The sequence below is a fragment of the Clupea harengus genome, chromosome 20 (genome assembly GCF_900700415.2).
Source record: "Clupea harengus chromosome 20, Ch_v2.0.2, whole genome shotgun sequence".
Lineage (NCBI taxonomy): Eukaryota > Metazoa > Chordata > Actinopteri > Clupeiformes > Clupeidae > Clupea > Clupea harengus.
Window position 1 is genome coordinate 3,179,425 of NC_045171.1, and position 22,427 is coordinate 3,201,851.

Below are 22,427 nucleotides of genomic sequence, written 5' to 3' on the forward strand. Positions count from 1 at the left end.
CCATTTGCAGGACTCAGGATGTGATGTCACAGGAGCCTCTTTTCCTCTCTCTCTGCCGCTTCTACTCATCACCCTGCTTTTCGTTTATCTCTTTCTTACTGTTCTCAGTCGGTGATTTTAGAGGTCAACGCCACCCCCACCTCGCCCCCACCCCCGTGGTGATGAGTAGCTTCTGTCTGAATACATGCTTTAGCTGTGGCAGATCAAATAAGCCCCCGCCCTGCTTGACTGATCTCAGACGGAGCCACGCAAATGCACGAGCATAAAAGCCCAGTAGGATCTATGTTTGCGTCCGATCGGCAGAGCTGGTGTTTAGTGTCACAGTAACCTACGTGTGACCCCATGCAAGGGCTCCTTGTGCATTCAGTGACTCTGCTACGCTGTTAGCGGCGTGTTTGGTAGTTTGACGTGTTGACAGATGAATCTAAATAAGATGACATGAGCGAGGCGTTCAAGTTACAGAAGTGCTGCTTTCAAAAACAAAAACCTGGAGGAAGAAATTCTTGTCTCAGCAAAATCTAACTTTTCAATTCTGCAAACATTTAAAAGGCGGTATGTCTTTAAGCAAATGGCTGTCCTGTCATTTACCCCGAAATATTCAGTAGTTTGTGGTGGCTGTCCTGTCATTTACCCCGAAATATTCAGTAGTTTGTGGTGGCTGTCCTGTCATTTACCCCGAAATATTCAGTAGTTTGTGGTGGCTGTCCTGTCATTTACCCCGAAATATTCAGTAGTTTGTGGAGGGGCAAGGCATGCTGCACAGGGAATGCATCTCAACAAGGTGGAATGTGTTCTTGTGACAAATTGATTGTTGTTTTACATATAACAAAGAGGTCTTTGCCCTGTCAGGAACAATTTCCTCAAGGTGTTCCATCTTGTGAACAGAAAAGGCTCGTAGCTGATTAATTTGCCACAAGCTCTGACAGAACATATTTCACTTTATTTTCCAAGATGCTTATCACTGTTTGCATGCATAAAATATATATTGTAGATAGATTGTTGATAATAACATCAGTACAAGGAACAGCAAACCAATTTGATATTTAGATTATGTTGTGTCCTACGGAACCTGTGGCCTAGGGGCTTATTAAGTTACTTTTAAAGACTATAATAGCCTTCTAGTAGAACTTAGAGGCAACCCTACAACTTTGTCCAACCCTATATCAACCAGTTTCTGTCAGCAACAAAACATGCAAATTGAGATAACAGAACAGTACAAGCTTTGTCCCCGGAAGATCCCAGCAGTTGGTATGATGGAAAAAGTAACTGTTAAGCGTTAGGGGAGCGTAATGTTTGGGGTAATGATTGAACAGTAATAGTGTCAGTGCCATTCAGTGCACTTGAATCTGAATCTGAAACGCATTTCAGTATGGACCCAGTAACTAAGGTGTAGTACAGATTGAGGATGTAACCGAATCCATAGTTCGGGAAAGCACACATAATGTGACGGAAACCGCTATTTCTTCTGAAAAAGGTCAGCTCCATGAATAGCATGGCTGTGCATCAGCCATTATGTTCCTTCACATCGATTCATGCCATTGTGGATAGCCACTTGATAAAAATGGCCATTCTGTTTGAAACATAGGACTTTGATTTCACTAACTAGTCATTTCATTTCGTACACGTTATTGAAAAGTGATGGCAGCTGAATATCTCTCAACCCCCTGCAACCTATACATACAAATGAAGCTTAGAACCTATAGTATATGTTGATTAACACATAGAGTTTGTGTTCATTACAACAAGTGACTTGTGAAGCTAGCAAATGGACCCCTAGCAAAAAAGTTCCAGTGCTTTCTGAGAAACTTTTACGACCAGCCCAACTGATCAACATCATCTGCACATTCATGCAGGGCCACAGTAAGCAGTGGCAGGGATGTGAAACACCTATCAACAGAAAGGTCGTAAAACCTAGTTTTGGCTATGAAGGTAGAGCACACTTCTATGTGTTTTTTTGAGCTGTAAACTAAATGATCTGACTGTACTATGTTGCTTTGGTGTTTTTTCTATCATTTCTATATAAAAATCTGCATGTTATGAGTTGAAAATGGCTGAACATCCCATCTACTGTTTATCCAAGGCCGATGCCGACATAGCATCAACCATTTGGGACTTATCTACATCATGCCCCACCCCACTCCTTAGCCCCTTGCCCATATTCAATCATATTTCAGAATTACGCAGTGGGTGGAGTTAGGCTCAGAGCTGGGGGTGAAATTGAAATAAAAAAGGAAGACAGAGAATATTAAATGAATTTGATGTGTTGAAGGCACACCAGTTGCATTGCCAGTGACTATTAGGTTAGAAAATACAACATTTACCCAATTTAACATGATTTAATATAAAATCACGCCCACTTCCTGTCTTTTATCCAAATACAGAGATAGATATTTTGTTGGTTGAACAGATACAGATGATGACGTCTCTCTATACACCTCTAGTGCAGTTGTGCCAGATAAAAACGTCATTTTCAGGCAAAAAAGGGTCAGTGTTGCTATACTGTGGTGGAGATAAAGACAAATTTATAGCTGAAACATTTGTGTAAATTTGCATGCAGTGACTAGTAAAATGCACTAGCAGATAACGCAGGCAGCAGCATTCTTCAAGGGAATCTGACAAGGAAAAATGCCCTTTGTAGTCTGTCCCTTGAAGAATGCTCTTTCCTCATCTTTTTTTCTTACTTTTTCTCTCTCACTCGCACTCACTGTATGCATATGTAAGTCTATGTAAGCAGGGAGAGAGATCTTTTTTTATTTAATGTTATTATTATCATATACTGGAGTGTGCATACTGCCGCTACCTAGATGATATTGTAACTACCATCTCCCTATATTTGTCTGTCTCTCTATATTACAGGAGACGGCACTGAAACCTCCACTGTATGGCACACTCTGTGGCTCAGGTACAGCTCGCTCCCAAAGGATTAAAATCAATCTCTAGCTGCCATTTCCTAGAGAGAGGGAGTGAGGGAGAGAGGAAGGCTCTGACTGAAGAGGTGAAACGCATACTGTACAGGTTCTCTCCCGCCTCAAACAAGACCTAGAGAGGAGTGAAAGACTAATTGAACAGACCCAACACATCTTGTTGCCTGCTTGTTGCCTGTGCAATCTGCTAGCGTGTAGTAGGAGGTTTGTCCGCACTTATCAGTGTCACCGTTAGGGCACTAGATGAATATTTGGAGTACTTCTCCCACATTATTCACCCATATGAAGCATATGAATTTCAAAGGAGAATTGTATAGTATGTTTATGTAGAAAAATGTACTTACTGTGTATTTAACACAGTCATGATTGTCTGTGTCTATTGATTCTGTTTGCCTTGTTTTGCAAAAAAAAAAAAAAAGATGAATGAGAAAAAAAAAAAAAAAACACTTGGATGAAGTTTGTGGAAACGTAGATCTACCTGGTGGTCGTTTTATATCACTTGCTCCTACCACTAAATTTGCCCTTCGCGGGTTTGCTCAGAGACTAAGTAAACGGCTGATCATGTGCTATGCTCTAAGGCTCTTTTGTGTGGGGGGTTGTGGATGACTGTTCTGCTTATGTCAGACAGTGCCATTTTGTTGACAACAGATTTTTGGACTCTTAGTGACTGCCTGTGAGTGCAAGTGTAGTGTGTGGCTATCATTTCTGTGCATGGCTGTCCGTAGGAAGCTACACTACACTACACTACACTACACTAAAGTGTTGCGCAACAGTGTGACTGGATGCCTTAGTCTGTCGTCTGGGACATGAAATGAAGTGAATGAAATGAAAAGAGTTTTAATACTTTGTGCTAAGCCACAATCACAAGGGACTGGATCCTTGCTTAATAATCAAAAGCTCTTTGTGTATGACAGTATAGAGGAAGGCTAGGGCTGACCTTTACATGTTTGTGTGTAGTAGTCAGCCTGTGAAATCAAAGCTGATTTAACCTGTGGGATGTGTTTAATTGAATCCAAAATGGAAAAGCTCAGGCAGTCTATGAGATGTGGTAGGCTTAAACAGAAGTACTTGGATATGTGCACATATTTTAATCGATGTATTATGTATTCAAAAGGATTAGAAGACAAGTATATTGAACACCAAAACAAGTAGATTATCCAGGCATCTTAACTATCAGCAATAAAGTAACTGTAGGGATCCACTCCACTCAAGCACATCCCTCTTTAAGTTACTTTCAGGCACAACACAGTGGCTTTTTTCCTCATACTACCAAAACCTGCAAACATACTTCTTGGATATATTTACTTATTTATTTAAAAGACCAATGAATTGCTTAAAGGGTCACACGTTGAATTAATAAGGTTAGCATTTCTCTGTTGGATACGGATTACATTGGTTCAAAAAAATAAAAGTTGTGAGGGTTGTACTTGACCTCAATATTGATTTAAAAAAAATACCTTCGGCTGAAATTTCAGACATTATTATTGTATCAAGTACATTATGATGCTATGAGGATAACATTTACACCCCATTTATAGACATTTAGCACTATGTAAAAATGAATAGACTTGCCTGAATTTCATTGAAGATGAAAAGGAGACTATATATATACAGAGCTTTTGTACTAGTGGGGGGTGGGGGAGGGGGGTTGAACACCATCACTTATGTCAAATGTGAAGTACGTTATGCACCTTAAATTATCTTTGTACTATTCTTTGATTTGCCAACATGTAAAGTAAATCTGTATGATGTTATAATTTTTTTGTTGATGTATGTTTTGGGCTTCTGAACTTTATTAAAGTCTTTTGCATTGTATTGCATATTCCTATGAGTCATTTATTAACCAAGTGGTAATCTCACACATTGTACAGCATCACTCACTGTATCTTAATCATTTTCTACATTATCATACTTTCATAACAGCCACAGGTGATTGTCCTGTCCAATTATGTTAAACTTTATAGCTTCTATCTGATGTATGCTGGATACCCTCTGTGCTTATCTACACACTGAACTCTGCTATTATATTATTCTGTGTGTTATTTCTGCCATTCTCTGTCCAGGTGATTAGACCCAGACCACTAATCAATAGACAGCTCTGGTCAAGGCAGACTTTTAGCAGAGAAAAGCTATGAAGACCAGATAATAAATATATATCATTAGAGTTGTACTCTGTAATGGATGGCAATGTAGAAATAGAGAAGGATAGTACTTAATGTTAAGTGTATTTAATTAGAGGTAACAGTTCAAACTTAAAAAAAAAAACTCAAAAAGTACATTCATGCTGAGTAGTTACTCTGGTACTGTAATTAGAATAGTTGTAGTTCACTTTTCATCCCTACAAGCAGCAAAAAGGCACACAAAAGCCATATCGACTACATATGAAGTTTATATCCATATGTCCAACATTTCTTCGGACACTGTTTTTACACCTAAATGGCCATATTGTTTGCAGTACACAAGAAACATGGAGGTAACCGTTTTTATCCTCAAATAGGACGTTAAAACAAAAACAAAACTAAACCTAAACTAAACTACAACTAAACAAAACTAATATTGTATTAGGCTGGTGTGTGACCACTGTTTAGCCACTCAAATAACCCTCAAGTCAGTGAGTTTCAAAGAAACTGATGCAAAAGACAAAGAAAAGAAAGGAAGAGAAGAGGCCGAGGCAATGGGAATAATTTAATTGCTTATCAAAGTTGCTTTATATTGCATGACCAGAGAGCTAATCATTCCCCCGGAGGGAAGTGTGTCCTTGGTGATTAGAGAAAGTGGTACACACCAGAGTGGAGTATGCCCATCGCTCTCAAAGAGGGTGCGCAAATGTCAGCCTTCTATTAATAGCTGAATGTAAACCTGGAAAATTCACTCATAAAATGTTAGGATCTTAAATGGAACTGGTAGTGGTAGGTTTTTGGAATCGTACTCCTCTGTGTGCAAACCACGAGCCAGAGTATTTTCAGATCTATCTTCCCAGATCTACTTTGAAAACTTAATCATCAGATCTCCACCATTTTGATTGTTGCAGTAGACAGGTGCTGTAGCCATGACTGGATGAAAATGGCACGTCTCACCAAGTCCTTGAAGATTATTCTGCAAAAGGATTTCATATAGACAGATTTGAATGCATCTGAATATCACACTGATGTCATACATCTATCAAGAACTTAATAAATACAGATATGTCTTAGACTTGTCTACAGACCTTAATGTTAAACGTTTTGATATTTAGTTCAGTGGTTTGTTGTCATTTCTACATACCTTATAGACGGTGCAGGGTCAGCTCTGTCAGAGGCATAAGACAGAGAACCTTTAATTTTCTTGCCATATGCATTTATACTTGTCCATTATTTATGAGGCTTATGTATTGGTTTCCATCCAACCAGCCAGGAATGTGGTCATAAACTGTAACGTCAATTACCTGTAATGCACAGACTAACACAATAAGAACACACACACTCATCACTTCAGAACAGCCTCCGCAATCTGCTCAAGCCCGCCCTCCCCGCTACAAAAGACAAAACATGGATTTGTAACTGTGTTATTTGCTTTCTATTTATTAAGTACATGGTAATTCTCCTACCTTTTCTGCATAAAACGAAGTAAACACTACAACGTGTGTTTACAAGCTCATGCTCAGACTGTCTCTTGTGAATTGTCAGCAGTTCCCATGTACAGTATATCTTCCGTCCTGGCCTCATAATATAATAGTGTGAAACCTCATTAAAGAATGACTCATAGAGCACTAAATATAAGGCTCGGGATTTGAAAAAACACATGCACCAGCTGTGACACACTGTACAAACTTAATGACGTAAATATGGGAAATCACTTGGGCATAAATTGCATTATTCCCAGACTGCTGGCTGCGTGACCTGCATGAATAAATGTTCCATTACTTTAATTCCGATATTGTTGCAACATTAGTACATCTTTCACTGAGCGGAGGAAGTGATGTCCTCAAGCCGCCATCAGCAGCATAGCTGTGGGCTCTGTTTTATTTCGCTGGCCTGCTGTAAATTGAGCCACAAATATTTAAGTCGTCTTTGTTGCTGTTGTTGTGTGGAATCATGCAAACATGAAACATAAAGACCATTGCATCATTGCAGATTCATGTTTTGAAGCACTGTTTTGTGTGGCAATGCAAGCCTATAGTTTGTTTTAGCATAGCGTGTGGCATTCAATCATACAGTAACTAGCATAGCGCTTTTAAACTAAGATAGACTCCTGAGGGAAATGAATGAATGTACTCACTCTGAAACTAATCACTCCTTAACTAAGGTACCCTGCTGTGGGCCACAGCCCAACTATGAGGTGTGAATCAGACCTTGAACCCGAACTAAAAGGGTCTAATTTCATATGGATGGAACCCAGTTCTCTGAATACCATCACTCATAACTCATGGGATGGGGGGGGCATATATAGGGCACGATTTTAGAGAAGCCATTCATTGTTGTAAATGATCTGATGCACTGGGGAATTAGCAGGGCTGCGACTATGTGCTGAGAATAATGTGCCCAAGCCCCCAAGGTGTGCTGTTGGTCTGTGTGCAGCTATTTATGCATGGTCTGTGCAATGGTGCAGGAGACAGGACGATGCTTTCTCACTGTTTTCAGGCACTCAAGGCAGCCAGCACTCCAGACAACCGCTGCCAAATCTCTGCCAAACTGAATAATTCAATCATACCTTTGCCGCAGCGGTGTACCTTTTCTGTGTACTACAATCAAATCACAGCGCGAGCCAGCGCAGGTGATCTCTTAAACATCAAGTGCCTCCACGGCTAAGATAGCTTCAGTAATCGAATAAAATATAGCATACAGTGTATACAAAACATTTGGGCTATTTTTAGGAAGCATGGATTTATGACCCATATGTATTTTTGGTACTGTAGCTTTGCTCTGCACTTCCCAAGTCTGTCAGAGGCGGCCCAGCTTATGATTCCTTTGTCCATTTTCAGTAGTAGGCAACCAAGGGCCTGGAGGGCTATAACCTTCACTGGGGACATTCTAGGTGTTCAAATACACACAGTGATTACAAATTGCTTTTGAACATGGTTGTCATACATCATTGTTCATGGATGAACAAGCCTTACAAGCTTTGTATTGTTTGGAAAGAGACTCCTTTTTTTTCAGATTAAATACACCAAGAATTTCATCTGCAGGGAATGTTGTTCCACCATAATCTCCACCAGGAAGCTATCTTAGAAATACACTTTCCTCAAATAGGGATCAAAATTTAATTTAGGGAGCTTGTACAGTGTTTGGTTTAGTCTGTACTTTCTTTTTGGGGCAGCAGTTGAATGAGTGACACATAGATAAAGAGAGAGAGTGTGTGTGTGTGTGTGTGTGTGTGTGTGTGTGTGTGTGTGTGTGTGTGTGTGTGTGTGTGTGTGTGTGTGTGTGTGTGTAGCTCTTATGCTTATTCAGGGTGATGGTTGTCAGAATGGTGTTTGACCATCAACTGTAAAGTGCTATCATGTGATGCCATGGCTGTTTCCCTTGGGTGTCCTGGTGTCCTAATACGATTGTCCTGTTTATGTTGTGGTGCAAATTAGGGCATACACATCGCTGATGACCAGTGGGCTTAAGCATCGCTGTAAAACACAGACAGCTATTTGGTCTAGCCTAATAACAGTCATTCAAATGGAGAAATGTTCATTTGTTTTTCCAGACAGTTCCAAGACTGAGATGCTTTTTTTTGTTTAGGAAGAACCAGGCAGCAGAGTGTCTAGGGCGAGAGCCTTGGCGATTTCTTAAGTGGTGATTGGTGGGTGGTCAGTGGTCGGTTCCTGTCAGCTCGACGGCGACTGACTTAAAGACACAGTTGAGAGCCTTGTCTTTGACCAATTTAATATCGCTAATCCGGCACGGAATGCTGATTTACTTGTGTTAAAGAGATTGGGAGACGATAAGAGGCAAGCCCAGTTTAGAATAGCTGGTAATCTGCTTCGGACAGAGGACTCAGAGGTATTTACCCAGCCTTGACATTTGCTGAAGCAGATGGCAGGAAGGGGGGCAGGAGTGACTGAACTTCCTTCTCCATCCACCATGGGGGAAAAAGAACAGTGGATGATAATCAATGTTGTTTATTTTGCTGCTTGACTCCTTAAGTACTTTCAGCCAGATTATAGGCTTTCCCGGGGATAATCGGAGACAGCAGACAATTGCCTTTTTTTCATCCTGAAAGTATCCCCTGCGAATGCGTAAAGAAGGCGGTTTAGAGTGGATGTCGGCCCTTAATTCCCGATTAGTCCCGTTCCAAACCCTGCTAAAATTAACTGGGCAGGGTGCTAATCACTGCGCCTCAGACACCCTCTGTTCTGTTACGGAGTGGACATTCCACAGCTGACATGGAGTAGATGTCCCACGAGGGAAACCCAATTAGAACCGGCTTTTGAACCTCACTCCCAGCAATATGTTGACCGATACACAGAATAGACGTCTGAAGAGTCACGTCACGATCAGCAGTCACCACAGGCTTTTGAACCTCACGCCCAGCACTATGTTGACCGATACACAGAATAGCTGTCTGACTTCTAACAGAGTCACATCACGCTCAGCAGTCACCACTATTTTCAACAGCCACTGGCTGAACCACAGGAAAAACAGATCCCTGTGAACAATCTTTCCTTCTGGACTTCTGGTTGAAGGAACTGGTTTGAATACAGCTGTCCAAATCTCTGGAACTGACCGTGTTTCTCAGTGTCATGTACATGTTCCCTCGTATCTCAACTAAACGTAGCAGCATGAGTGTGTTCCATGGTCTTAACCCCACCCTCGACATACATACTGAATTAAATTGTGGTCGCTCCCCTCTTTCCCCCCCCCCCCCCCCCCACTGTAGGCTTCTGGCAGTCTCTTCAATCACAACTTGGTGTCTGCAACAAAGGCATTTTTGTCTAATTAGCTCAAAGCATTGATTAATTAGAGCTTAGAGCAGCAAAAGAGAACAGACGAGTCTGAGAGGTGTGTGCCCGTCTTTGTTACCAACGTTACACTTGCAGGGTATGAAACACTTCACCTCCGAGAAGGATTAGCCTATCAAGATGTTTTAATTGGACCAAGATTCTGGACTAGGAACTGGTCAGCCAATGCCATCTGTCACTCCTTATCTTCAGTCTGACCCATGAAGCAAGCTGTCAGTCCCATTCAGCAGGAGAGCAAATGAGAGTGGACAGCCCGTTTAGCATCGAGGCAGGCAATTAGAATGGAAGTTCCTGAGTATTCAAAGTAATGCAAGACTGGTAACAAAGGTACATCAGTCACACATGAATGTTTTGATGAATCTACTGGATATAAAGAATTAGTCAAATGTTGATGGTTTTACGGCAGGAGTTTACTCGCGGTCATGGTTAACTCCAAACTCTCCGCCCTAATATATGTCGCCGGTCTTGCATGTCCCGCATCTCCATCTGTATTTCTTGAAAACGTATATATATCGTATGTATAGGATGTGTGAGCAATGTGCATAGTGAGAGGCAGCAGTTTCAGGCAGAGTGGGCATATGAGACACACTGTTCTACAGATTGCTGACCCCGGAGCCGCCCTCGTGACCCCAGAGCTCTTCAGCTGCCTTGCTCTTGCTGAGTAAGCATTGTCGTAGACATTTTTTTTGTCTTGGTAGGGGCAACTATTGAGCTTGATTTATTAAAAACACAATCTTTTTTTTCTATTAAAAATCTGTACGACTTGTAAGCTTTATCTATATATGTATTCACAGTATATTTTAAAATAATTCCTCTGTAAGGCATCCCACACACCATGCCAGAATGCATGTGGGATCCTACAGGAATGGGATGGGATGGAAACTTATTTTAAGACAATACTGAGATGAAAGGCATCCTTTATAGCAGTACTCCTATAAACAAAGCGCAAACACTGCCTCTGTATATTTACTAATATTTTGACATCAGACCAATCATATTTTGGAACTGTCCAGAGCTGTGTATCTTCAATGTGACAATTTAGTTGGGACAGTTTTAACTTATTGTACTATAAGACAGGCTTTGAAATAGTGAATGGTTGCCTGTGTTTAGAACCCAGCTGCATTTTAAAGAGGCTTTGGTTACAATCTGTCTGCCCTGGACAGTGCATTTGTAGTGCCATGGGTGGAGGACACAGCAAATCTCAGTGTGCAGCAGCCAAGAACATGGGCTGATAATTGTATTCATCGCACACAACAATTATCTACTGTCTGCTAATATGTACGGCCAAATGCAGCTAACGTGGTGTGGAATGTGTCAGAACGGAAGAACCACGGTGTTCCCAAGCAGTAGGTGTGAAAGGACACTAATTAATTCATATGGATCATGTACATCGTGAGTGTCTCAGAAATCACAGATGCATGCTCTGGATCTGTGCGTTGTAAATGTAAGGTTTATTTTGTCACATACTTGATTCAGTGGTTGTTCATTGCATTAGCTGAGATAGTTTGTACTTTGCTGCAGCTTCACAATTCTGTGTTTAGTCCCATGAATACATTTGACATTAGCAGTGGTTCCTTAAGGGAAGGAGAGAGGTATAATCTGACCACAAAAAAAAACAGTTTTCTTTCCTCTAGCATGCAGAGGAATACTAAACAGCACGTGGAGAAGGTCTTCCAGCCAAAGGACAGTGGGAGATACAGGCCCCTTCAGTAAATTCATGGCCAATCTGTGATAATTAAAATGGAGAAGCCCGAGTGCTGCTAGGCAGGCAGGTTTGTCTAACCTGATTTAGGGCCTAGTGGTTCCAAATCAAGACCGTAGAGGAGTGATTAGATGTCCAATGGCAGAGTGCCTCTCACCAACCAAAGACCTTTATGCAAGCCCACTTAAACAGAGCCGATATACAGGAGAACGGAAGCCCCTTTGGATTGCATGACTGACCCATGGACACGATATGTTTTGATTGTTATTCTCTGTGGGCGGCACTGAGGATGTTTTCCTTTTGTGATGCTGTCCTTTCAGACGTGCGCCTATGGAGGACAGAGATAAAGGAAAGCTTTGTTGAACAAATTATTCCAGATAATTCACTCGGTAGATTAGTGCAGACAGCATGGGAGTGTTGAATGCACATGTGTGCAGCCTGAGGAGATGGACAACACTTCACTGAATTGAGAGAGGAGCAGACCTCATTTTATTGTCTGGGTGATTGTGTTCTCCTCCCTGAGATAATGACTTTGGCCTTCTTTGACTTTGAGGCACTGACCTGAAAATAAGGCCCACAAGTGAAACCCGAGTTGGCTTGAACCTGAATGTGATTAAGGTCACTCTGGCATACCACATTTGCTTGACCCTCTGCTCACATCGACCACAGTTTGGTTCCTGCGGGGAGTATTTTTGCAGGGTATTGTAAACATTGGACAATGACAGTGCTCCGAGAGCTATAAAAGTGAATGAATATTTTGATGTGGACAAGCTTTGCCAATTTCTTTTTTTTTTTTTTTCATTTTTTCTCCAAATGTTGGATTGAGTTAATATATTCCGTATTCCCCACTGCCACAATGCCGTTTTTTCTTCTGATTCTCTCTATCCAGTGGGTTCTGAATGCATTCTAAACGGCTACAAAATGGCAACAAAATGGATGAACAGGAGACACAGCAAACTACACAATGTGTGTCTGGCTCCTGTCAGTGCCTGTATGCCCAGATTTATGAGCTCTTGCTTTCTGCTTTTCCCTCAAAACGTCTCTGTTCTCCTTTTCACCCTATTAGGCCTTGAAAGTCATCCTCGGCTTTTGTAACTTTTAAGTGTCCTGTCTGCGCTGGCCAGAGCTGCGCCGTGTAGTATAACTGATGACTGGGGCACAATATCTCCAAGCTCCCGTGTCGAATGTTGCTCTGTTCCCTCTGTCAGTGCTGACAACAGAGAGAAATGCACTGATGTCACTGCTGCTGGGAGTACCACTGCACTCACCCTTGCATTGTTATGTATGGAGAGAGTGATGCAATGGAATTTACACATGTATGTATCACCGAGAAACAAGAAGGAGGGGGGGCGGGGGGGGGGGGGGAGAAAAAGCACATGGCATCATTGCAGAAAGTGAAACATTTTTGAAAGCGTTTGAAAGCCAAGATTATATAATTCTGTTCACTCGTCTCTCCTCACTTTGTAATTAATATTTAACCAGATGAGTTAAAAAAGGGATTTTTTTTTCCCAGTGTTGGCCTCATTGCTGTGACACAGAATGCTTTTATGCTGGAGGGGAGCATGTATGACATGAGATCATGACTGCCCTGCGAGAGAAACACGAGAGTGGCCTTCCATCTTGGCCCTCTCAAGAGAAGCACTCGCCATGAGACGCGTAGTCGTTTTAACACGAGAATCTCAGAGAGACCCAATCTCAGAATAGCATAGGTCAGGTACAGCTCTTGCTGTCAGAGAAGGGATGGTCCATAGAGATTTCTCCTCATCAGAATGTAAGAGCATAACTACCCTCGCTACAATTCACTTGATATTGCCATCATTGGAGTCTTTATATCATAGGAAAACCAGTACAGACTAGAATGGAAGACAGAAAAGATGTTTGGGTTCTGCTGTAATATAAAATGATCAGTCTTTTACATACAATTACAAAAGATACATACATATAGGTACATATACATATGCATATACATATACATATACATATACATATACATACAGTATACAGTATACAGTATACATATACAGTATACATATACATATACATATACATGCATACATACATACATACATACATACATACATACATACATACATACATGCATACATACATACATACATACATGCATACATATTATTACATGGATATTGTTGTTTATTATTAAAACCATAGGGAGCCGCAACAAATTTCAGATTTTGCAAAGCTTCATGTGGCAGATGTTCTTTTCTTTCTCTCCCTACCCAAATATTGTTCCACTTTTCCAATGGCTTCATTGTATTCATTTGGATCACAGTGTACCGACTGCCGTGGGTGTTCCTGATGGAATAAATTTGGAGGAAGCCGGAAATCCATAGGGCTGTGCGCTAAAGTGAACCTGAATTGACCGTCTATGATAGCTTTCCTGGCATGCTATAGGGCATAGAGGCAAGACTCTGCAGAGAATTGCTGCATCACTGAATAATGTAATTTATTCATGACACCTGTACCCCTCAGTTCATTGTAAAGCCACATTGCTTTCCTTTAGTCTCTTAGCCTTGTAAACAGGGTGTCTCACATTAGGGGCTGGAGAAGTGCATGAAACGGAGTAGAGGTCCATCGATACATTTTTTTTTTCGCCCTGTAGATTAGGTGCCTTCAAAACTAACTGTCCTTGACTGCTTAACTTTAAAGCCGAGACTTAAAGGCAGAGCAAGTCAAGACACACATTCCCTGCAAAGTGAGAAATCCTGCCTCTTATCTGTTTGATTTTGCACTTGGGGAATTTCTCTTCATCTCCCTCTTCAAACATGTAGTGCCAAATTCATTTCCATGGTCTGGAGGCAATGGGAGTTGAAACAAAGGCATGTGCCTTAGCAGGGTTCGCAGACAAAGGGAGGGGAGGGGAGGGGGGGTGGTGGTGTTGGAGGGGGGGGGGGAGGCGTGGCACAGTAACATGCAAGGGGAGGGGCCGTGGGGCCGACAAATCACATGGAACGGATTTGACTTTGCCTCACCGTCTTCACTGGGAGCCCGACTAATCCGCCCAAAATGACTTAAATGCATTAATAATTTAGCAGCTTGGACACGAGAACGCGAACAAACCCTCTCGGACTATTTCAAACCCCGACAGACCAGTGCTGATTAACGACAAGTTGGCATACTTTTTGCTGCAATTAACACCAGTGTCTGGCATGTTGTCATGGAAATGGAGCTTCAAAACAATATTTACCAATTTAACTACTATCCACGAGGAAAGCGGAGACAAAGACAAAAGCAATTTATTCAGACCAAAACTTTCCCTAACATCTGCTCTCCTTAAGTCCGACTGTAGCACACTTTTTTTATACCATCATTTGTTGTTCAAATGAGAAGACAGATGGGAATCACAGATGAACAGAAAAAAGTCCCTAATATTTCTGATTGCCCTGAATATGAAGCAGTTATTTGCCTTTCAGTGTGGTAATGGGGGTGGATTCAGTGTGTGGAATGTAGTTTTGAAGTATAGAAGCAAGTACAGCAGATCTCTGAACAAAAACATTTCTCATATGTTTTGTGGTCAGATGCTAAAACCTTACATCCCTCTGCCATTTGATTCAGCTGATTTGCCTTTTGGTTGAAAACCAGGGATAAATCAACTCTGACTATATGGCACAAATGACTGCTTTCAAGACATGGAACAGCACTGTGAGAATACAGTACAGAATCAAAGATCTCTTTTTAATGTGATATCCCAAGCAGCAAATGCATGTTAATGCAAGGGGGTATTTTCCTGATAGTTATATAAAAATATTAGCAGAATCAGTTGGTTCAGTCTAGCCTTGGATACCCAATGTCTTGTGGCCATTTTGAAAATAAATTACAAGCGTGGAAAAATAGATCAAAGTTTGTGTGCTAAGTCATAAATAGTCTTCAAATCCTTTTCCTCACAGTCTCAGAAAAAAAAAACTAATTACCAAGAGGCCCTGTTGATTATTCTCCTCAAACAAGAAATATTCGTCTTCCTAGCCTTGAAAAAGTTTGAGCTCGGAATTGGATGCAGTTGGCAAATAATATGCATTGTAAAGCAAAGTATAACACACTGGTGGAGGGTGAACCAATTTCCACAACCTGCCTCTGAAATATGTGTAGACCATCCTAACTAGCTCTGGGGTGTAGTACACAAAGTCCAGGAAATATCCACAAATATTTCATGTAAATATTGTTCATTAGATACAGTTTATCAGATTGGAGCCAGGCAGAGGAAATGTTTTCCTGCAATGCATTTTCAGCCAACCATGAACATCTAATTTATCAATTGTGCTTAAAGAGGCATACAATGCAGGGCAAAAGGAACATTATATGAAGGGGGTAATCCTTTACAAGACATAGCCTGGAGTTGCCTGGGGGGGTTATAGAACAAGGCAGCAGATCCTTCTTTCGAGCAGAATTCACAACCGTTATCTGGCTCTCCTATCCTCCTGTTTAGTGATATTGCATGCTGCTCTTTGATATTCCAGCTAATCCTTGAAGTGAAAAGATTTAACCCAAGATTATGCTGTTTCTATGAACATTGGCAGAACCACTCTCGTGGATGCGGTGCTCGTCCTGAGGCAATGTCGTAATACGAGCTTTGCAGTGGGGGAGCTGTTTGAATCACACAAGACACAGGATCTCATGTTTTCAAAAAGCTGCTAATGTGCTTTCAATGAATGCGACACACACACACACACGCACACGCACGCACACACACACACACACACACACACACACAAACAAACAACAAATCCAAGGCCTAAGGTTTGGCAATGAGAAAATGAATTGAATAAACAGAGGTCTCATTGTGAGCTGCATAGACATGAAGCTAATTGTCATGACCTCATCACCAAAACCTCACAGAAATAGTGAATCACACATGGTTGAGTGGCCTAAAGTATATACTAGCTCTGATTCAGTAATGACATTGCACTCAATTAGGCAAAATCAGCAGCATATTGGTTGTTTCTTCAATGTCTCAGTCTCAGTCCTTTGATGTAATGATTGCATGTTTTGAATGTGATGCAATGAGATGTAATTGCTTCGCTGTTGTTTGCTTATCATACAGACTTGCACAATTCTGTTTTGCACAATTTCACATATTTCACATATCGATCTGTCTCAGTGTTCTCGTTTCCAAAATGAAAACTGATCCGCTCGAGTCTTTCAGGCTTTCTATTCCGACATTCTGTTCCATCACTGAGTGCAGAGGATGAAAACTAACCTTGAGTTCAGACTAGAGTTTCCAGGTACTCATATGATTAGAAATAGCTTACCTTGCCTATGAAGCCCTTAGTAATAAAGCCTTAGATGGGCTATCCATGCTATTGACTTCTATATTCTGTTGAAGACGCATTTTCGTAAGAACAATCAATTGAAACAATCAAAAGCAATGGGTTTTTAAATCAGACTCTTTGAGTGCTGTCACAGGTTATTATGGGCTGCTGTTTAGCAAAACACATTTGCAGTTTGAAGAGCATCCTGAGATATTAGTGGCACCTAATTGCATTACCTGGAGGAGACGGATGGCGCCAGTTAAAATGGTTGGCTGGAGCTCAAGCTGTGTTGAAGACAAGTGCATCTCTACAGCTTTCACATCATATTTCCAGCTGGGATCCTTTGTTGTCGACTAAGTGATTTTCGAACACATTTTTACCCCTGCCCACCTCCCACTCTTAAAGTATCAAACCAGTCAGTAATACATTTTCATTCTTTTGTGTCAATGCTTGATTGAACAGTGTTCAGAAATTTAGTAGTTCCCTCCTTCGGTTAGATTGTGCAAATTGGGTGGTAAATTGATTCTAAATGAAATTACATTTCCTCATTCTACAAGTAATTTATTAAATGTAATGTGTAATTGTGTTGGCCCCTCAAGGCAAGTGCTTGTACTGCAGTCAGCACCATTGCTAAACTGACTTCCAAACTTGTTTTCAGGACATATTTATTTCTCTGATTTTCTTGAAACAGCTACAAGGTCTCATGAAGTCACCCTACTGCACATAGCCAGAGGTACGGAAATCAAGGTTAAAAAAAAGTCTTGTCTTTTTCCCGAGGACAACATGATGGAAGTAGTTCATAAAATTCTCCCAAGCTGAAAAGCAGAATAAAAGAGTAAAATATTGACCTCAAGGGTACAGACTTGGAATACAATACATGCGTTACCTCTCGTGACCTGCCGGTCAGACTGTTACCTTTGCCAGAACAGGTGTCCATTGAAAACCCCTTCAAAGGCCTGGTTCAAGCACACTCAGATCTTTATATTGATCAGTGCATCCATGAGGCCTGACCTGTCTCCCAACCCTGCATATATATATATTTAGGTATGCATTCTCCTTCTGTACAAGGATCACGACCTCACATATCTTGGTAAAAGATAAAGCACCACCATACGCATATTTATATATTATATATTTTTCTCCCCAAAATACATTGTGAGCATGTGAAGACTGTTGCATGCATGCCCCCCCCCCCCCCCCCCCCCCCACACACACACCTAATGTACAGTAGATGGAGAACTCCAGTGACATATCAAATTATAGTGCCAATTTAAAAAGGGGTTTCCATAGCAATGCAAGTCAGTCTCTCTACCGGGCTGCCACGAGCAATATCAGTGGCACTGAAGGCGATTAGATGAGCATCGCCAAGTGACCTACCCAGGTTGTCATAGCGCTTGTTGCAGTTGAAGATTCATGGAGCACCACATTGCACATGGCATTGAGGCTCTGTTAAGCTGTCCCATTGCAATTCCTTTCCACTGCAAAAATCCCTGTGAGACCGACATGCTGGTTTAGGGGGGGGGGGGGGGGGGGAGACTGCTGAGTGCTTCGCTAATTCAGCTCTCAGACGTTTGTTCATTCATATGTGTGGAAACCACACTGGTTTGCGAAACAGTATAATGGAGCTTTTAGTCAAAAAGGGAAATATTATGTTGAAGAACCCCGCTGAAAACATGTCTCCTCGGGGGTCTGACTGCATCTGCTGGATCAGGAAGTTGGAGTGTGATACATGAAAGTGAATCTGTCTCTTCCTCCCTCCATCCCGCCTCTCTCTACCCTCTACCACAAGGGTGGCAGGGAATGCCCATTTATCCAAAGATAGCTCCTCATAATATGAGGGTAAAGGACAAGGGGAGGTAATCATTTACAACACCACTTCTCAGGTGTTGCTCATTGTGAAGTGATAGAAAGCTACATTTCAAGTTGAAATTGGTCTTTTGGGAGTCCTATCTATTGGGAGTGTTAACCTTCTGCCATTCAGCTATAAAGGCAGTGAGTTCCATTAAAATACATAATGCATGAGGTACAGTGATTGTGAGCCATTGATCAGCACTTGAATAAATTGAGTTGAAATCCTATTAACATTACCAGTTATGCACAGAGATGGATGAATATTTAACAATAGTGCAGTTTAACATGTGAAATTTCTCGAAATCTTGCACAGTGTGTTATCTCAACACTTTGGCCCAAAAATACTTTTGAATTGGAGGTGATGTTTGTATTTTCATCTGACAGTTTAGATGTGGGAAAATATGGGATGCTGCCAGTCGGGTGTTTTTTTCTTTCTTTTTCAGACAAATTGTTTTATTTCAAATGATCAGAAACCTAAACTCACTGCGCTGCTTTTTCCGGGCTGTTTGCATTGTAGAGTACAGTACACCAATCGGCTATTTGTCTCTGTTTAACGGTGTGTATCTGCAGAGTCGAGCGCATTTGTCAGTTTGAGACGAACAGCCTAGTGACTTAGCCTGGCTCGGTTTCCGTGGCGCCTGTCTACTCCACCACATCGTCTGTGGAATACTCAGACTGTTCCCCTTCCCCCTTGTGACCGCACTTTCCCCGCTTAATGCATTTACATATACTTGCATTTAAAGCAATTAGGGCCTACGCTGTCATCTTGACAGGTGGTCTCCATCTCCCTAAATGCGTTTTTTTGCGGATCATGTTACACTCTAAATCTTAGCGGGGCCAGGTAGACCAACCGATGACTGTATCCCTGCCTGTGTCGAGAATAATTAGGGCAATTAATTCAAGTGATACATAATCAGCATATGTCTGTTTTCCTGAATAGAGGCAGCAAGGGTCTGTCACTCCATCCCATGTGGACTGAGCAATGACCCAAATTAAGGAACAGATCCCCCTCCCCCCCTGGTCCCTGCCAAGCCCTCCGTAACAATGCCAAGAGCGCGTGCCAGCTGAGGCCGCCTTAATAAAATAGTAATGATAATGACAATTTGTGAGTCACAGTTATTGTTTAGTTCCACTACATCAGGCATGGGGAAAATTGTTTTGTTGGGTGTCTATTCATGAACGATGCGAGTGATTATCCCAGAGTACCATTGTTTGGTGAAACATCTCCTTCTCAGCCAGCGCACAAAAGTGCAAATAAGCACAGCGATGTGTCATTCGGATCCTCTTTTGTGTTTCTTTTGTGCGAGCACTTAAAACTCAAGAGCTGAATGTTTTCTGTCATCTTTTGAGTGTTAGCATTAGCCCAGGCCTGTGTCAGTTCTGCGGTGCAAGATTACCCTCAGGGATTTTCTACTGAGAACACAATGAGGGAATGTTCCTCGCAGAATCCAAAGAGTATGGCAACATCTGTCCAACATGTCTTTTCAATTCACACTCTCTGGACAGGCATTTTTACTCATGTAATATGTGCGGATTTGAGAATGAGAATTGTGTGTAAAACACTCGTATGGCCTTGAATAGGCCACAGATGCCCAGATGGTTAGGGTTGCCTCTGATTATTTGTTTTTTTTCCTTGGATCTCACATGTTTTTGTGTTTTTTGGTTGTTGTTGTTTTTTTCTAAGCCTCACAGCGTTGAATGGGATCAGCACCTACTACATCACCAGCCATTGTCTCTTGCTCTAGAAGACTTCCCTTAAGTTAAATACTGACGCGTGTTCTGCATGCTTGTACATGAAGCTGAATAATGGTGATGGCGTCCCCAGGCAATAGTGTTACTAGAAATTCTAGATAATCTCAATGACATACCACCACTGTCTACCATACTGAGGTCATTGGAGGGCTTTGGTATGCCTTCTGTCCAGTTTCTCATTGCATGGCCAAGATTTAACCCCTGATTACACTGACCTTCAATGCTGCATGATGCAAAGGTTGTTTGTTCAAGATCTTATCTGTTTTTCCACTCCCCTCTGTTCGTTTACCGTGTCATGCAAATGGGATGCAAAGAAATGGCACTATTGTCAAACAACAACCCCGTGCTGAACCATGCCTATGCAAAACACACAGCGTCCGACCAACTGAATGTTTCTCTCATCCTTTTTGACTCCCGACATTAACAAGGTTTTGCTCATAGACATCAGATGAAATAGTCACAGGGAGTGCAAAAAAACACAAAGCACACACCAAATGACCCCCCCCCCACACACACACACACACCACCACCACTACGACTTGCTCAAAACACCAGCGACATGCTTGGAAAGTTCAAGTACAGAGGATAACGTATGGCAATCTCACGAGGGACTCCCACTTGGAACTGTGTGGCTGGTAATGCAGTCTCTTTCAAGTCAACAGAGAGTATCATACAAAAAATCAAATGTGACTATCTGTCAGTCAGGCTCTGGGGAACGGCATCCAGATTCGTGACCATAAAGGCTGGGTGTGTGAATACACACACCATGTTACGCGCTGGAGAAAAACAAGGCTTCTGTTTTACTTCTCTTCTTTGTGTCACCTTTTGCCTCACGACTGCAGGCAAAACAAGTACGAAGTTCCCTTTTTGCCCAGAGAGAGTGAAAAAAAGAGTGCAACACTAGATGTTTTGCGCATCTTTATCTCTGTCTTCTGGTTGGCGAAAAACAAAAAAAACGGCTGGCTTTGAACCGGCTTCTTTGCTACTCCCTCTCATACTCACACGCGTGCACAAACTCACACATCACAGCAGCCCAGAGCAGAAACACAGAAATCTCATGCCCCCACTCACCATTGTGTTCTGTGTGCAGGAGCGCTTTAAACCCCAGACCCTGTTTACACGACCTTTACATCCGTGCGGAGGTTTTTAAGAGCATAAAGGCGGTTCTGCATGTGTTGCCTATGTAGGCTGAAGACTGCATGCGACTGATCTACCCGTGCCAGTTGCTTCCCCAGTTTCCTCACCTCTTTTTATCCTTTTGCAGTTTTAAAGTTGACACTGAATGCAATACTATCTTGGGCAGTCAAGGTAACCTTTCCACCAGTAGCCCTTGGAATCTGTTAATGAACAGCTAAATATTTGTCTATGTTTTACATGGGACAGTGCGCTTGGCACGTTGCATATTATCTTGCATCATCACCATCATACCTGGCCTCTTTTAACGTCAAGACTGATGCTTCCTATGGGCCGGTTTGTAAATAGTTTGTGTTGACGGGAGCCGCCTGAATGAAAACCCTCTCTGAGAAATGAGCTCAAGTACCGGTGAGGCAGAGCAACGCTCATAATAATATGCAATTATTTACAATTAGAGCGCTGACAGGTGTTCGAGCATCCCAGAAAAGATGTAATGAGGACAAGTAAAACAATGCTTAAGGAGGAATATATTTACATACGCTTGAATATTTACTCTGCATTGCTTATATCCCTGTAGCCGGGTGTCATCCTGGAGCAAATTAATCTCTCACAGGAGAAACAAAGTCAGGTGATCCTCGCATACCTCCCACTGACACTGGGAACATCAAAACCCACTCATGCGGGTATCGGCGGCATCTCTTCCATGCTGAAAAATAGCAGGATATTGTTTATAATGTGTCGTGAATTATGAGGCATCAGGCAGTCCACCTCACATTCCCAGTGCTAATGCAGACAGTGTTGCAAGTGTAGTCGTGTAATGTTTGTTTAGGTTTGCATACTGTACAGTGAAAGCCTAGGAAATTGTAAAGTTG

General features: G+C 41.8%; 1 protein-coding gene and 1 long non-coding RNA gene across 4 annotated transcripts in view; one reads left to right on the plus strand and one right to left on the minus strand.

Annotated features, from left to right (window-relative positions):
* pcdh11 (protocadherin 11) overlaps positions 1 to 22,427 on the plus strand; it is a 128,713-nt gene that overhangs the window by 19,324 nt on the left and 86,962 nt on the right. Inside the window, exon 4 of one of the 3 annotated variants that reach the window (XM_031557888.2) lies at positions 1,854 to 2,847. The exons of 1 other annotated variant lie outside the window; for it this stretch is intronic. In XM_031557888.2, coding sequence (XP_031413748.1) covers positions 1,854 to 1,958 — 105 coding nt within the window. In that variant the 3' untranslated portion in view covers positions 1,959 to 2,847. One more of the 3 variants, XM_031557889.2, reaches the window with a different exon arrangement.
* Positions 4,802 to 21,674, minus strand: LOC116217945. Its single transcript, XR_004162605.2, has 3 exons — positions 21,493 to 21,674; positions 6,189 to 6,348; positions 4,802 to 6,020 (listed from the first exon to the last, which is right to left on the minus strand). It is a non-coding gene; the product is annotated as an uncharacterized LOC116217945 (long non-coding RNA).